At 49.8% G+C, this 16,711-nt stretch overlaps 1 protein-coding gene across 3 annotated transcripts in view; it reads right to left on the reverse strand.

Moving 5' to 3' along the window:
- The window catches only part of LOC142992391 (BAR/IMD domain-containing adapter protein 2-like), a 40,825-nt gene that overhangs the window by 22,006 nt on the left and 2,108 nt on the right, over positions 1 to 16,711 (reverse strand). For all 3 annotated transcript variants that reach the window (XM_076142803.1, XM_076142800.1, XM_076142802.1), the window contains exons 2-3: positions 7,391 to 7,466; positions 4,299 to 4,385 (exon numbers count right to left, since the gene is read on the reverse strand). In XM_076142803.1, the coding sequence (XP_075998918.1) occupies positions 4,299 to 4,385; positions 7,391 to 7,466 (163 nt within the window). The remainder of the gene's footprint in view (positions 1 to 4,298; positions 4,386 to 7,390; positions 7,467 to 16,711) is intronic.

Genomic DNA, 16,711 nt, shown 5'->3' on the forward strand with positions numbered 1-16,711 from the left:
AGGTGATGTGATTTCGGTGGGATTCTTCAGGGCGGCTGATCGGCGCCATCTGTGAGGCCACGCCGCAGACAAGGCTACAGATCAATCAACTGGTTTTCAGAATCAGATCTCGCTGTAAAAATAACCTCCGTTTGCCCTAGAAGCTTCTTCAGAATCATAAATAAACTACCAACGCACACACACACGGGGAGTGTAATAAACCACTCCGACATGTGGAATTACTGGTTTGATGGCGCTCTCTCACTCATGCCGTCCTCCCAGGTCTGCCAGCCTGCGTGCAGAAAGTTGCCTCGCATGTGTCAACGCCGCGAACAAATGAAGGGCAACTCGTGTGAGAAATAGCTGCGGAGAGCGTGGAGGCCACCGGCTTCCCATCATGCAGCGCGGGCCTCGGAAATAGAGCAAGAGAAGGCAGGCACCCCTGGGACGGTGGCGCAGAGCTAAGAAAAGAGCTCCTTTGCTCTCATTTAAACAGGGACAGGTGTTGGAGGAGGGCGAGCGAGGTAGGCCAGACTATGGGCAGACAGAGAGAGAGAGAGAGAGAGAGATTTTGCTTGTATACAGTATCTGTAGTCGTGGACGCTCAATCAAACGTGGCGTGTCAGAGTTAAAGCTTCACCTCTGCTCTTGAACATGAACGCGTCATTTAGCCTTTCAGACGGGGATTCAACCACCAGCTGTTATTTAACGCTCATGTCCCAGATCCATTAACCTAAAAAAGACAATTACGCCACATCAGTGTGTGAGCCGTGTGAGCCTCCTTTCCTCAGGTAATTACGTTGAGGAGGAGGAGGGAGGAGGGAGGGGGAGGAGGGCGTGAGTTGCTTTTGGCGGCGCCTTTCCCTTCCGGCCGACAGCACAGGCCTCCGTCGCTCCGCTGCAGTTTAATGTGGCCTTGTTTCTTTTCCGCCTTCCTTTCCCGATAATACATGTAATTTCCCTGAAGACGTGCTTTTGCGCTGAATCATACCTGCGTGTTATTACGATGTGGCAATTAACAAGGTTGCAGGAGTCGATAAGAGCGAGGGAACACGCTGCGTGCCCTCCTGTCGGGGAGGAGAGATTGTAAAACAGCTTGAAGTTGGAGTCGTTCTTCCTCAACGTGAACTTCGCAAAGGTTCTTCAAAACAAGACGGTAGAGCCGGAGCTTTTTTGTTTTCCCCAACGCAGGAAATGACACAGGAAATGTCTGGATTAAGCTGGAAATGAGGCGACTCGTCTCGGGGTCCGACTCCCACGCCGAACCTTCAATCCGGCGGTGAAAGGGCCGAGCCGTGTAGGGGCGGTAAAATAATGGAGGAACGCGCCCGAGCCCAGCTGCAGAACGTCCTCTTCACCTGAGGACGTGCACGGTCGAGGACACGCCGGCCGCAACCGGCTTGAGGCATAAATAACAGGGCTCTTCAGCTCACGGGAACATAAACACGGGCCGTTTAGTCACCGTAAATCTGAGCTCGCTGCATTTCCCTACAAGGGCTGGAAATGTCACTAAAGGTAACAATGCTCACTCTACACTTTACGAGAGAGGAGGGGGGGGCAGGGCTGAGAGGGGGGGAGAAGAGGAAGAGGAGGATGACAGGAAAGGAGGGAGAGAAAGGATAGAGGGGGATACGGTTGAGAGAGAGAGCATGTGTCTGTGTGTGTGTGCGTGCGTGCTTTTGTGTGTGCGTGGGTGGGCGGGTGGCGGAGTGACAGGCGATGATTAGCCAAACCAGAGGAGGATATGTGGGAAGGAGTGTGTGGGTGTACTAGAGAGAGAGAGAGGGAGAGAGAGAGGCGAAAGAGAGAGAGAGAGAGAGAGAGAGAGATGGTGGAGATACAGTAAACACAAGTGGACTAAAAAGAACAAACGATTTGTAAAAATGCGGAGAAATGACAGCAGATTTATATTCCGCATATGCAGAGAGAATAAATGCAACGATGTATAGTATGCACACGCACACACACACACACACACACACAGGGGCAGATTACAGTGAGAGCACACACACTCTATGGAAAGGGAATGAATTAAGAAGCCGAGGCAGACTAACGCATGCTGATGAAAACAGCAACAGAGGGCTTTACTTCACCCAGATATTCATTTGTTGCTTCAAGAAAAATATGTTGTGTGTGAAAGAGCAAGAGGGAGGAAGGGAGGGAGGGAGGAAAGGAGGGAGGGGGGGGGATGGGGAGCAGCTGCCGGCTCTCAGGTGTGTAGGTGGGACCGTTTGCAGCCTGTCTCCTACTGAGCCTCGGTGGAATTAAAACGCTTTAAAAGAGACGAAACAAGGCTTCATACTGACACACACACGCACGCACACACACACACACACATCATGTCAACATGTCAACGTTTCCCAGGCACATCAGCTGAAAATGCGGCAAAACGGGGCGACATTTATCATCACCAAGCGGAGGTTTAAACGACTTCTTATGGAGATTCATGAAACTTCAGGATGATGTGGCTTCAGTCTGGAGGAGCAAAATGACTCAAAAGGAGATGAATAATTAATCTTGAGTAATGAGATTTGGAGTAATTTGGTCGTCCACACGTCAGGTGATCTGCATGTCTTGTTGTCAGCCAACAAAGCAGAAACGTGTTGCCAGGCTGTAATCACATCACTCCCTTCCGCTGCTATCCCGGCTTCTCTGTGTGTGGATATTTCCGTGTTTTCCTAACCGTCGAACAGGAAACGCTCCTCTCTGGGTGTCACCCTCGCACGTGCTCTGACAGGAGGTCACGGGCGGGTGGGGGGTCTCACTAACAAGATGGCTGGAAAGTAAAATGATACCAATCCTCCCTTTGGAGCGGGGTGGGGGTTCATACAGGCAGAGTGTCGCTGCAGCTCAATCAGGAGTGTGTGGAGCCACTCAGCACTGTGTGAAGAATCCATCACAGATCAAAAACAGACAGATAAGAGGACAGTGGAGTCGAGTGGCTTGACCAGGAGGAGGAGTCATTTATATTGAGATGAGTCCATTCTCCTGGCAGCTCTTTTGAAAATTGGATCGGTTTCCCATCCCCTCTTAGAAAAACTTGTGACAAAAGCGGCGAGCGCAAAAAAGACAAACTTCCACTGGCGCGACCGCGGAATTACTGCATATAGACGTTTCTAAATTTGGCAGCACGTGAAAATGGAGAACAACGAGGGAGGCAGTCGCACTCGCCTACCGACTGGCGCGTTCAGAGGCTCTGACAGGCACGCGTCTTTAAAATGAGACAGATTCCGAGCTGTCAGAGAGCCGCGGCGGCGTGTAGAGCCGGGGAAAAAGACGAGACAGGCTGCTGATGCGGTCGTGATCAACCGAGGCGGAAAAACTAAACTAAACGTGGACGAGCCCTCAGTTTGACATGGAGGTACTGCTGTAAACTGTAGAGTCAATGGGAAAGCTCAAACAGGGCGTGTGTGTGTGTGTGTGTGAGTGTGTGTGTGAGAGAGAGAGAGAGAGACAGAGGGCCGCTTGTTGAATAGAACATCCTGAGTGCACTTTCATGTCCATCCCTGTTGGCCGTGCAGACCGAGTCCAAACCAGATCTCGGTCTCGATGTTCCCCCGTCAGAGCCGCCGCTCATTCAGATCGGTCCGAAGCACAATCAGCACGAGGGGTGGGGGGGGGAGCTCTTCAAACAGCGGCTGATTTCCCACGGGCCGGCCGCGGCAAATACGGGCACTCTCCATCACCTAGGTAACCAGATCCGATTAGAGGACCAGGTGCCACTGCGCCAAATGACCTCCACGCCTTCGTGAGCGGAATATTGCGTGCGTGTGCGGCCGAGAAGGAGGAGAAATGACGGGGAGGAAATGATTCTCTCTAGAGCCGGCAGTGTGTGATGTCGCATCCCGACCTCGGTGCTTGCGCGTCTCCGTCTCCTCCGACTTTCCTTTGAAGTAGGGACGCACAAAGCCGGCTTATGAAGAGGTCACTTCCTCCCAAAGTCTTTTAGGACTGAAATGAATCAGTAAAACAAAAAACACCCCCGCCTGAATCTGCCCACACACACACACACACACACACACACACACACACACACACACACACACACACACACACACACACACACACACACACACACACACACACACACACACACACACACACACACACACACACACACACACACACACACACACACAGACAGACAGAATGATACTCAGTTTCTGCTGCAACATCATTACACAGGAGAGATGATGTTGGATGTTGTGTGTATTTGTGAGACCGCTGAAGGAGAAGAAGAAGAAGAAGAAGGAGGAGAAGAAGAAGAAGGCAAAACTGGGATCATCAGGCGTCTCTGAAATCTGTTGTTGTGGACTCACCCAAATCTTTGGATCCTTGACTCTCGCTGGCCAGTTCGCCCATTCTGACCAGAGCGTCGAAGTAACCTTTGGCGGCGAATGTCACGTCTAGAAAGAGAGAGAGGAAAGAAGGTTCAGCATCGGTTCATCTCCAGGAGAACAGATCGTATCAATCTGTCACTTTTCTTTAGATTGACCCCACGCCTACACACGCGTTGCTCAGCACTCGGGGGGCGACCTTTGCGTTGTTGTCCGTTCACGCACTTCCACCTGTTGGCGCGCGAACGTCGACAAGCTATCGGGTCAGAGGCCTTTGGGTGGCGAGGCGGCGTGACTCCGGAGGTGTCGCACATTCACGGCTTCTCATCAGCGTAACGCGAGGCGACAGCGCTGCGTAATTAGCGCTAACCATAATCAGCATTCTCCACGGCTGATTGCAGAAGAGGAAAGCGTTTACTGAAAGATCAGCAGCAGCCAGCTTGGTGTGCATCAAACGTCATTACCAAAATAAAGTTCCTGTTCATGTTTCGCTTAGGAAACTTTCCCTCGCTCGCACTGCGGCCCTGCTGGTAATGGGCTACCTCCGTCATTACAGAACTAGCAAATCAAGATTTCAGCAGTTTGGCAAATGATATTCTATAGAACATGAACATGAACACGAACATGAACGTGCTGGAGCGCAACACTCTTACACTCCTGCTCTTTACAGCTGCAGCATAATAACATGTTCTGCACTCATTATGTCTGCTGTTAAACTGGGCCTGGAAACCATCTATGGCTTATTATTTTCAATTTATTTTAATGTACAAAAACATCGAAAATGATTAGATTTTGTCTAACGACTCAAAAAGGATTCAATTTACAAAAGATATTAAACACAAGCGAAGGGAGTCAGTTTGTGAAGCTGCATGTTAGAGAAGCTGAGAAGCAATCAATACATCAATAGTGTCATGGAGCCTCTGGTCTCAGGTAGGTACAAGAGGTCAAGGGTCACAGCAGCTCAGCGAAGACACGAACACACGCTGTGCTTCAATGTCTGTCGCCTGCTTTAGATCGACATTACAGAACCGTCTCGACCGCCTTCACCGCCTCCACGCAGAGCCAGAATCAGGATCCAACTCGGTGCCGCTATTCCACGAGCCGCTGTGCCGGTCAGCAGCGACGCCGCTACGGACAGGGTTGACTTGTCATTGTCAATCAGCCTTGTCTCTGGGCGAATAATGGTGGCCGCCTGCTCGTCAAGTGAAGTGAACAGCGGTGCAGGTGGCAGATGGGCCCGGTGCCGGCAGACGGCGAGGCTGCCAGGCGAGAGACGCTACTGTCAACAATAGCCGGGCCTCGAGATGGAGGACGTCTCCCGGCTCTCGCAGCCCCCACGCCAAGGCTAAGGGACATATGCTAATGCTAATCCCAATTACCGCTGAGTCAACGGCGCCGAGCGTTCCCGCCTCCCGGAAACACCTGAGAGCCGAGTCGCAGCGGCATCGCGAGTGAATCGTCTTCATTATGCTAAACGGGTCTACCGCCCGCCTCCATGAGAGACTGGGAGGGTGTGCAGATGTGTCACATTTAGCTGTGTGAACTGATGTGTGTGTGTGTGTGTGTGTGTGTATGTGTGTGTGTGTGTGTGTGTGTGGGGGTGCGCAGGTTCACGGCAGCTTCCTCACAGATTTTCTAAACGTTCTCAATATGACACATACTTTCTTCATGCTGTTACTGCTGTAGCATTTAAGTGCCTGTGTGTGTGTGTGTATGTGTGTGTGTGTGAAGGCAGGCTGAGTAGATAAGCTGGATCTATATGGATACTTTACTTCTCTGTAATGAGTGTGTGTGTTGAGGGGCTGACAGCGACAGACTGGAAGGATTACCGGATCTCTGATTGTGCCTCAGACAGACGAGGGGGGGGGGGGGCGCAGCACTACCGATTCCGTCCTCCTCCTCTCAGGATGAAGACACTCACCTCTCTAAATTAGGACTACAATCATTTCCTGTACTTTTGCTGTTGTTGTGTGTCTGTCTGTGTGTGAGTGTGTGTGTTTGTGTGTGTGTGTTGCATAACAGGCTGTTGTGCTGTTTAGCAACCAACTGCTGCGCTCTGAAACCTGGAACCTGCCCCGGATCCAGAACCTGGCAGGGCCTTCACGTGAAGCCTGGACTGGAATTTCTGCTGCTGGCTGAATCGTTTCGGTGATTGCACCATATGGGTTTGAAAATGTGACACCCCCCGCCCCACTCTCTCCCTCTCTCTCTCTGCCTCTCTTCCTCTCTCCCTCTCTCCCTCTCTCTCCCTCTCCCTCTCCCCCCCCTGGCCTCCCTTAATCAGAGCCTCTTAGTCTGTTGGGTTGAGCCAATTCTGCAAAGTGGATCTTTAATGGCTCAGCGAGTTCCTACCAGTCTGTCTTCAACCTTCAGCGAGTCTGGGATTAGTTACTGTGTGTGTGTGTGTGTGTGTGTGTGTGTGTGTGTGTGTGTGTGTGTGTGTGTGTGTGTGTGTGTGTGTGTGTGTGTGTGTCCGGGAGGTGGGAGTACACGGGTTAGGGAGGGGGGGGTAGAGGCCCCACTGGTGCTGTAGCTGGATTAGCTGGACTGAGGGGGGTTTTGGCACGGAGACGTCAGAGGAGTTTGGGCTGTGATGTTATGAGTTCAGAGGGAGAAATTAAGATAAACAAGGGCTAAGATGTTGTAAGTGTTTGGTATTCTTCACCCAGCTTCTTCTCCTCTGACTGATGCCTCTTCTTTTTTTTCCCGCCGGTGATTTGATCAAAGAGAGCCACGACTGACAGTGAACTATCCTCACACTCCTGCATCAGATTAAAAGGCCTTTTGTGTTGCTCTGAATGCACCTTGGCCAGAGCGCCAGAGGCTGCTCACCAGATGATAAGGACGGCCCCCTCCTGGCCCCCCCGCCCCCCCCCTGGCAGGAGGATACATATGGTGCTTTATAGTGAGACAAAAAAGAGGGCAAGATAGGTAGATGTAGGTATGCAGAAAGAGAGAGAGAGAGAGAGGGAGAGAGAGGGAGGAGGGGGTTGCTCACTTGGCTGTCTGCCTGAATCTGCAAAAACAAGGACCCAGGAGAAAATAAATGAAAAAAAAAAAAAGAAGGGACTTACTGGCGAGGGCTTTCTCGTAGTTCTTCCCCATGGCAACAAAGTTCCGTAAGCAGGGGTTGAACTGCTCCATGATGGTCTGAAACAGAGAGAGAAAGAAGAAGAAGAGATGGATGGGAGGCAGCAATGTCTCTCTACACATCGCTCCATTCATTCTATCGCTTATGTGGCCCCCTGCGTCTCACCATCACACACACACACACACACACACACACACACAGAGTAAACAGCATCTTTGGACTACGGCACTCGGCGGATCTCTTAAATGTTAACGACACCCTCCTTCCGCCCACGCCGGCCCTCTTGTAGTGATGGATGGTCAAGGTGGGAGGAGCGGGGTGCTGCCGATGATGATGATGATGATGACGATGACGGCAGATGAGTGGGAGAGACACTTGTGGACTGCGAACAGGGGGAGCGTGTAATCTGCACAGACGCGGGGTTGAACATGGCGTCGGATGATGGACGCAGGGGTTCGTTACACACATTCGCACAGTCGCAGGTGACCGGATCAGCGGTTTGATCTTGTAATTCAGTAAAACAGTTTCACCGCAGGAGCAAATCGGTGCTGCATGACGTCACAAAACCCAGAGGGACTCCATGACGCCTGACATCCCCCATCACCGTCTCCTCTCTCGACCACTGCTCTCCTCTCCTCCTCCTTCCTTTCTCGCTCCTATGCTCCTCCAGGGCTTCCTCCAATTAGCCGCTCCCCAGTCGGCTGTAGACGGGAACAGCCGATGGACAGAGAGACAACCAAAACGCAGCCGCAGCAGCAGCGAGCAGCGAGTAGCAGTGAGTAGCAGTGAGCAGCAGCGAGCAGCGAGCAGCGAGCAGCAGCCATCAGTACTGCAGGAGAACACTTCATAATCCACTTGGGGCCCTCGCAGAATAAGGTGGCGAGGAGCCAACGGTATCAACCTGAAACAACACGGCGCCTCATACTGGGACACACTGGGGATGATTCATGGGTTTGTTTAGACTCGGGTGGTTTTTTGCTTTGTTTTGTTACTTTCATCTCACCGGTTCGATGAGAGCGACAGTGTAATGCGGCGAGGGACGGCGAGGGACGGCGAGGGACGCACGTATCTCATAGAAACACCAATGAGTCAGACGGAGTAAACATCTATGACTGCAACTTGTATACAAACATACATATTGATCAGGGCTTGCGGCTGAATTACAGAACCAGTTGTAACCGGTTTGCCGAATCTGTTGCAGTGTTGTGAAGCATTGGAACTTAGACACAAACATCTACTATTCTAACTCTCTTCTCTTCCTCCGTAAAGTGTGTGTACCCCTCTAGCAATTGGACTCGCCACACGTCTATGAGTGCAACGGGTCGACCGCTCGGCGCACACACACGAAACACGAGCGGGGGAAGACGTGACTCTGTGGCTAAGCTGCGTAATGAGATAAGGACCCGAAAGCCGCCGAGATGAGATATGATCTCCTGAAGCAAAACTCGCCCCTTTATTTATCATTTGGCTGTGTGAGTCTGAGACGTTGGAGCTATGGAGGCCTAATTGGGGAGAATCCCAGATTTAAAACGCTCACGATACAAACGGTGCTCAAGCTCCGGCTCTGCCTTCGCCTCAGAGGAAGATGAAAGAGCAACGCGTCCCTCGGGACCTCGCTAAGGAAATGTTTATTCCTGCATCTTTCCTCACTCTGCCTGGTTCTGATGTAAACTGCGTCTTATTGATGTGGTTAACGTTACATGAAAGTACCCGAGCGAAGGCACGCATGCACGTAGGCAGGCGCGCGCACACACACACACACACACACACACACACACACACACACACACACACACACACACACACACACACACACACACACACACACACACACACACACACACACACACACACACACACACACACACACACACACACAGCCTACATGAATGCAGGGCTGTGGTAGTGGGAGTATTACATAACAAAGCGAAGCCCTGTGCAGCATCATTATGACAACGCTCTCCCACTGAAGAGGCCAAAGGTAGACGACACGGGCCCGACACACACACACACACACACGGACCCAATGCCGCTGGATAGATGAGCGCTGGTAGACAGCACACACACATTCAAGATATGGATATCCTGTACACAGAGTTAATTACAGCACATTTGCATGACATGAGAGCGAAGGAGAGCAGCGAACACAGCCGGGTGGTTTCTCTCTCTCTCTCTCTCTCTCTCTCTCGTCCGTCTCTTCCTGCTGTGGCTAAATTTGGCATCCCAGTCCTCTTGTACTACATTGTTACCCTAATTGTGGCTGCTAATTGGGAAATGGGGCCGAGAGACACTTGAAGTTGTGTGACGTGGAGAGAGAGAGAGAGAGAGAGAGAGAGACAGACAGAGAGAGTCGATCAAAGGCGTTCCACCCTGCACGCTCCACTTTTCCGTGTCAAGTTTGCGGTTAGAAAGTCCTAAAGGAAGAGTCCGAAGCGTCGTCACCGTCCCGCAGGACTGTGTCCATTTTTGGGACGTCCTCCAGGAAGCCTGATTGAATCGGTTATCTGCACTCCAGGCCCAGAATGAAAGCCAGAGGGTTCAGGAAAAATGACTTGTGCAAAATGAATTGCAATCAAATTTGACACCCATTTATGGCGAGAGGTGAGGGAGGGGAAAAGATACGGAGCAGCAGGGAGGGAAGACATGAAGGACAGATAGATATGGAGACAAATTGTTAATGCAATTTAAGTCAAATGAATGATTCTCAGTGAAAAGAGCGATTCAAACAGGGTCAGTGGATTTCAGACAGATTCCCAAAGCCTTTCAGGGGCAGATTCCAATTCCTTCATCTCTGTCTGTTCTGGGTGCATCTCTCTCTCTCACACACACACACACGCATACACACTCTGACACACATAACACAGTAATGACATGCAAAGAGGGCAATTGCAGCAAAGTAACACCAGCTGATTAGAACCAGGGGGAATCGCACACAATCAGAAGCCAGGAAGACATCATCTGTTCGCTCGCTCGTCGCCTCCTCGCACCCTGCTCTCGCTCCCTCCTTCCTCGCTCCCTCTCCTCTACAGGGCAATCAGCCTCGGGCCTGAAAACACCCGGGATCAGTCGAGAGCCGAAGCCACCAATTATTTGGTGAGGGCTGTAAACGTGTTGTCATGTGCTGGCAGGCGGCGGAAGCCAGTTCGTGAACTAATGATGTAATGTATGTAGGAATGGAAAGCAAGCGGACAATGCGTGAATCAGACTCGTGTCGACTCTTCTCTCTCTCTGAATCAAGAGCATTATGGGTGTATGACTGGTCTCCATCAGCTGGAGAACACGGCCGAGACCTCTGCTATAAACTTTGACGCTGACAAAAGGAGAAATTATTCAGATTGCGGCGCAAATTATCTCCCCTCCGACTCGCTTGCATTCATTCAGGAGGAACACCGGGTCAAAAGCGTAATGCGACATAATGTGAGGATACGCCGGAGCTTCGTTGTGGCCCTGAGGACACGACATTACTGCTGTGTGTGTGTGTGACGCTTTCACATCATCATAAGCAGCGCGTGGCTCCATCACACATCAGTCTGAATCACCTCCTGTATTATCGTCTCACATTAGATCGTGTGTGTGTACGCCCCAGACCGAACCATCTCAGAAGCTCAGGAGAGGAAGCTGGCTCAGTTCACGGCTTTAAAAAATAGAGACAGATGTGGACGAGAGCGATTCACTGGAAAGTCTACAATTAAACATCAGTGTGTTAATGAATGGGCTTCAGGCTGGTTAATGTGTGTGTGTGTGTGTGTGTGTGTGTGTGTGTGTGTGTGTGTGTGTGTGTGTGTGTGTGTGTGTGTGTGTGGATTCAAACTGGACGACTCCACTGCCTCCATAAAGACGCGTGTGTGTGTGTCTATGGGTTCTATTCTTTACATCTGACATCCATTTCTCTCCACTCGTCAACTGTCCCCCAACTCTTCCAGCCATCAGGTGTTGTGCGTGTTGAACATAAACAGTGAGGTGTGTACTCATGGTGGGTATTGTGTGAGTACCTGCTGATAGGCCGATCAGCCGGTCTGGGGCAAATTTCACAAGTTTGTTTATCTACTCCCGCATACCAGAGATCCTGTGTTCTTATCCCTAGCGAGTCCATTTAGCAGCGCCCGGGTCACAGCTAATCACAAACGCTGTGCTTGTTTGCTCTTGCTGCAACCAGAGAATGTCAGATTGTGATAAAAACAACAACCGCTTGTAAGAGGCCGCATTCCACACAAAGCTTATTAGATTTAAGCCAAAGAATGGCAATTTAATTTGCCCAAATCGCTGGTTTGGCTTCTTAAAGGGCCCATAGGATCACGGCAACAAACTTCACGCTAAATCAGAGATCGTCTCAGCTAATGAAATGCTAAAAATGTACTTAAATCCCTGTATGTGCGTTCCATTTTGCAGATGGTTGTTAAGAGACGGCACAGGAGTGAAGGATGAGCAGAATGACCAAGACACTGAAGTCCAAGGCTCCAAAACTGAGGAAGGTTTCAAATTGTGAGCTGTGTGGAGCATGAAACTGTAAAGGAGAAACAGTGTTCACAGAGTGCATGCACACTGTGTGTGTGTGTGTGTGTGTGTGTGTGTGTGTGTGTGTGTGTGTGTGTGTGTGTGTGTGTGTGTGTGTGTGTGTGTGTGTGTGTGTGTGTGTGTGTGTGTGTGTGTGTGTGTGTGGACCCACCGACTGACTGAAAGCCCAACATTGTTAGTTAGCAGACAGCGATGAGTCAAAACTGCTCTGACGGCACATTTTCAGAATCTATCCCCATATATTTCCTATAATCAAATAAAAATACTAAATAACTTAAATTTAAAACATTTAAAATACAAATGTGAGCCGTTAACATGAGCTGCAAACCATCTGAAACGTCACGAGTCAGAGACGCCACATAGAGGAGAAGCATCAGTGCATCTGTGCACAAACACTGAAGATGTTGCATTTGTGGAAACCACGTAAATCTCTGCTCCGATGCATTTGGAGGGTCTGCCTTTGCCTGCACAGTGACAATAGTCAAACACGCCACAGTCATCTGGTCGGCAGATTGAATCACATCAACTTGAGGAGTACAAACAACGCTCGACAGCCACGTTTGACACACACTTATCTGCTCCTGCGTCCTGGGCTGGTGTGTGTAGTCGCGTTCCCCCGACGTCACAATGCAGAATAAGAGCGCCAGAGAGCCAGAGAGCAACTATTTACTGTGTTTGTTTATACTGCTGCCATCTGCAGCCAGTGTGACAACCCCTACACACACACACACACCAGAGCCCGCCATCCACCACGCCACTAACCCAACACAGGCCTTGGTTACCACAGCAACAGAGACCCAGACTTATTTGCCTGCTTTAGCTCTCTTTGACCAGAGTAAAATAAAAAAGAAAACATTATTCTTTATTGAACAAATCCTTTACTGTGGGACTCGTCAAATCCCACTAAGCGCTCTTTTCCGATTCTACTAATGATCATGGAGCTCGGAAGCAGACGGAGCTCATGGAGGGCATGGAGATGCACTGCGGGATATTTCTGTTGTTCTGAATTACCAATCAATGGGCAGATCAACACGTCACGCAGTTCATACTTTCATCAACCTGGGGCTAAAGTAAACAAAAGCGTTTATGATGGGTAATGAATAGAAGTTCAATATTTGTCTTTTTTAGGTCAGTTTGCATAAAAGTCCCGAGGATGTTAAAGATGCTTAGATCTCCACAACAACAGCCACTTTGTCACTGTTTGTGGAGGCACATTGTAAGAAGCAGCTAGTGTTGTATGTGCACATGGAGCCCGATACGGCACAGATGAAGGCTGGTTGAGCTCTGCTGCAGGGTTAGAGACGGACAGGAAGGATCAGAAGCTCCTGCAGGATGATGCAGTCGTCTGAGCTGTATGGAGCGGTGCCACAAGTGACATTTCCTACCGTCACTTAGGAACAAAAATGTAAATTCTGCACTATTCCTCCATTAGCACAGTGCTCCATTTTATACACCGACTGACTTTTCGGGTGGCACAAATGAGAAAGGTGACACAGAAAGTGCAACAACAGCATTCCTAGAGTTGCTGGCAAAGTTTGACGTCAGAGGATTTATTTTTTTTTGTTTCCCTGATCCGGAGGGGGAATGTTTGATCCGTGTAGGGACGGACACATGCAGAAATTGTTACTTTACGTACAGCGGCGTGACCGGCAAACTCGCAGGGATTGCATGTTACTTTGCCTTGTGGGTGTAGTGTGTGTGTGATACAGAGAGCAGCAGCATCTGCCACAGGGACATAATACCAGCCACAGGCATGTTAACTGCAGCCCATGAACCATGAATATAAGGACATTGTCCACTGCCACAGCACTTTTCTATCTCTCTTTGTGTCCTTCTTCCACTCTGTGTAATTACAGCTTCACCCTCAACAGTAATTAGGGCCTATTTTAACGAGGATGTGGAATGTCTCCATCTATTTTCCCTCTCTCCATCTCCATCTCCTTCTTTCTTCCACCCCCACAATAAAGCATTTCGACGCTTTCTATCGCACAAAGCACAGCACTCACTTCACACTGTTTCTATGTCGGATAAGTCACCAAAATATTTTCAGAGGATAGTCGTGTAAACAAGGTGACTTGGAGGCTCGGAGCTTATCTGTGAGTCAGGGCTGCAAAAGCTTCTCTTCCCCATTCAATGCGGTTGCAGCCTTGGATTTAGCGCCGAACATCTCCAGCCTCTCCGTCCTTGAAAAAAGCAGTGATGAGTAAAAGAAAAGAGAGAACGTCTCTAAACCATCCGCCCCCGGACGCGCAGAGAAGGTGGGTGTGTGGAGCAATAGTCCTCTCCGCATCGCAGTCAAAGGCACAGGGAACAAATCTGCAGTTCCACAGGCAATGAATGTTATGATATCTCCTGCAGTGCATAATGCAATCTCGTCAAGGCTCCAGGCGTCGGCAGGCATAAACTTGTTGAAACACTATATTCTGGGGGCAGATGTTCAGAAGCTGAAGTCTTTTTAAACTCCATTAAATGGCGTATAAGGGAAATGGTGCCTGATGTGATGTACTGCTAAGAGAGAAGCAATATCTTGTTGGATGGTTTCTATTCGAGCGTTAGCACCGACTCCTCGCTACCGCTTCACTGCAGGACCAGAGGATGAATGAGGGACAGAAGTGGATAATTTATGGGGGTTTGTTAAGGAACATTTCCCCATCAGCTGCCTTAATTTCCCATCAATTAATGCAGCTTCGTCGTTTGCCTAAAACTACGCCACCTCCCTCTCCGTCTCCGTTTCCTCGTCTCACTCTCCTCCTCCGGCGCTTCACAAACTGCAAGTCTTTTAGCACAATGATATGACAGAAACACATAAGAATAATGGCACGTTGTTGCTAAGAGACCACCTGTTCAGATCTCCCACATGAGACTGTGGTGAAACTACAGTCCTCTCCTCCTCATCATCAGAATGTCATTCATTTGAGTGTAGTGGAAATATTGAAGCCGGTGATGTAATGCCACAACGACCAGATTTCACATTGAGGCTTTTACCGTACACGTTCCTGGGGCAGTGTCAAAAACCACGGCACTGTTGGGGATCGTATAATGAGAGGAAGCGTCAACCTCTTGGTCCAATTACTGTCAACATCAAGCGAGGATTCTGTCTCCTTCATGAACACCTTTGGAGAAAATGGCATTTACCATTTTCCCTAACTGTGTTGACAATTAGGGAGTGGTGCTGCATGGGAACAGGAGCTCTGTCCTGAGGGCTGGCAGAGGCAGGGCACACCCTTCCAATCCCTTACCTGTCAGGGTGCGTTCGAACACACACAGCTCTGCATGGATCGGCTAGAGAACGCGCAACACTTCCTGTGAGACGGACTCCGAATAAACACAAACAAAAGCTCACATTGTCTGCAGAGTTCTAACAGGTAGTTAATGTTTCACTCTCTCGGACGAACCCTTCGCAGTGGAGATCATAAAGGTTGTGTTTCTGCCGTACAAAAGACACAACCCCATTCTTCCTCACCCTCCATTATCCCATAAGTCTGTTTGTTTGTTCATTTTTCACCCCGTAACCCCAGCTGGGTTTGCGCTCATCCTGCAGTGCTTTAAGAGGCTTGACCTCAGGCACCGCCCCTCTCAGACACCCAGTGGCACGGCCAGCTGGTGGAGATCACTGTGGCGCACATGCACACACACACACACACACGCATAAACACACCGGTTCTCAGTGTCAGTCTTAAGTATCAGTCTCGCCCTGTCCGTGTGGGGAATGACTAGATGCCACTCTCCATGTCTGGAACTGCCCGACGACGACGAGAGCGAGGCGGTCTGAAGTGAGTCACGTCGGGATGGCTGCCTGTGCAGGGTTAACTCGCCCACTGATTAAAACAAAGTCATCCCCCAAAACACTAAGGTGCGTCTCTGCCGCCTTTGTGCCACTAGCAACTATGGCAATGAGATGCAGAAAGGCGAGTCCTGTCCTCGTAGCGCCTACAATCCCTGCCCTGCTGAACAAACAGCGCACATAAATGAGCCGGCATGAGTCACGGCAGTGCAGTTGCCCCCATCTTCTCTCCTGTGATTACTCAGCATCCGTATAACTACTGGCTCCGGTGACTTTGCAACCATCCTGTGTTTCAACAGCTCTTTCTCGTCCTTACAGGTCCAACTGTACGTGGCAGGAAAAACTGAAGCAATACTACTCCTAAGTCAACAGGTAGAAAACTCTGAACATAGTTTTACAAGGGAGAGTCAACTTCACTTCCGAGGGTGCACAGCAGGAAGAAACAGCCAATCAGCAAGATTGGCTTACTAATGGGGTGAAGTCAGAGATTTTTGGATTCATTTAGATTTCAGGTTGTTTCTGACTGAAGCAACAAAGCTTAATGGATGTGCTAGAACTCTTTGTCTTGCCTCTGACCGAGCTCTCCCTTGTAGATCAGTAGGTGTGGCTCATTCATCGGCGTTGCGCAAAACAAACAAACCGAAGGGAGAATTTATTTCTTACAAAACAGTGTCGAAACGTATGCGATCCGTGCTTACATGCCGTACTGTATCAACCCAGCAGGCCTTTGTTAGACTAAATACTTTCTCCATAACAGTTATGCGTCATCTTCAACGGTCCCTCAGATCTTTCATTACGTAACATACTTTGGCTAGCCTCATTTCTATACTGCCAGCAATGTGGTGCACAACAAAAATAGGCTCAACATCATGCTTAAACTATTTCAACTCATTAACTCGTTGATAGTTTGGAGTTGAAAGAGTTTTGTGTCATTCGATGATAAAGGCTGCACCTTAGCTTAATCACTGCTTTACTGTGGCAGACTCGCAATGAAGTCTGCAGTCT

This window comes from Genypterus blacodes, unplaced genomic scaffold (assembly GCF_046128005.1).
Source record: "Genypterus blacodes isolate CSIRO-AG114 ecotype Tasmania unplaced genomic scaffold, CSIRO-AGI_Gbla_v1 ptg000022l_1, whole genome shotgun sequence".
Taxonomy (NCBI): Eukaryota; Metazoa; Chordata; class Actinopteri; order Ophidiiformes; family Ophidiidae; genus Genypterus; species Genypterus blacodes.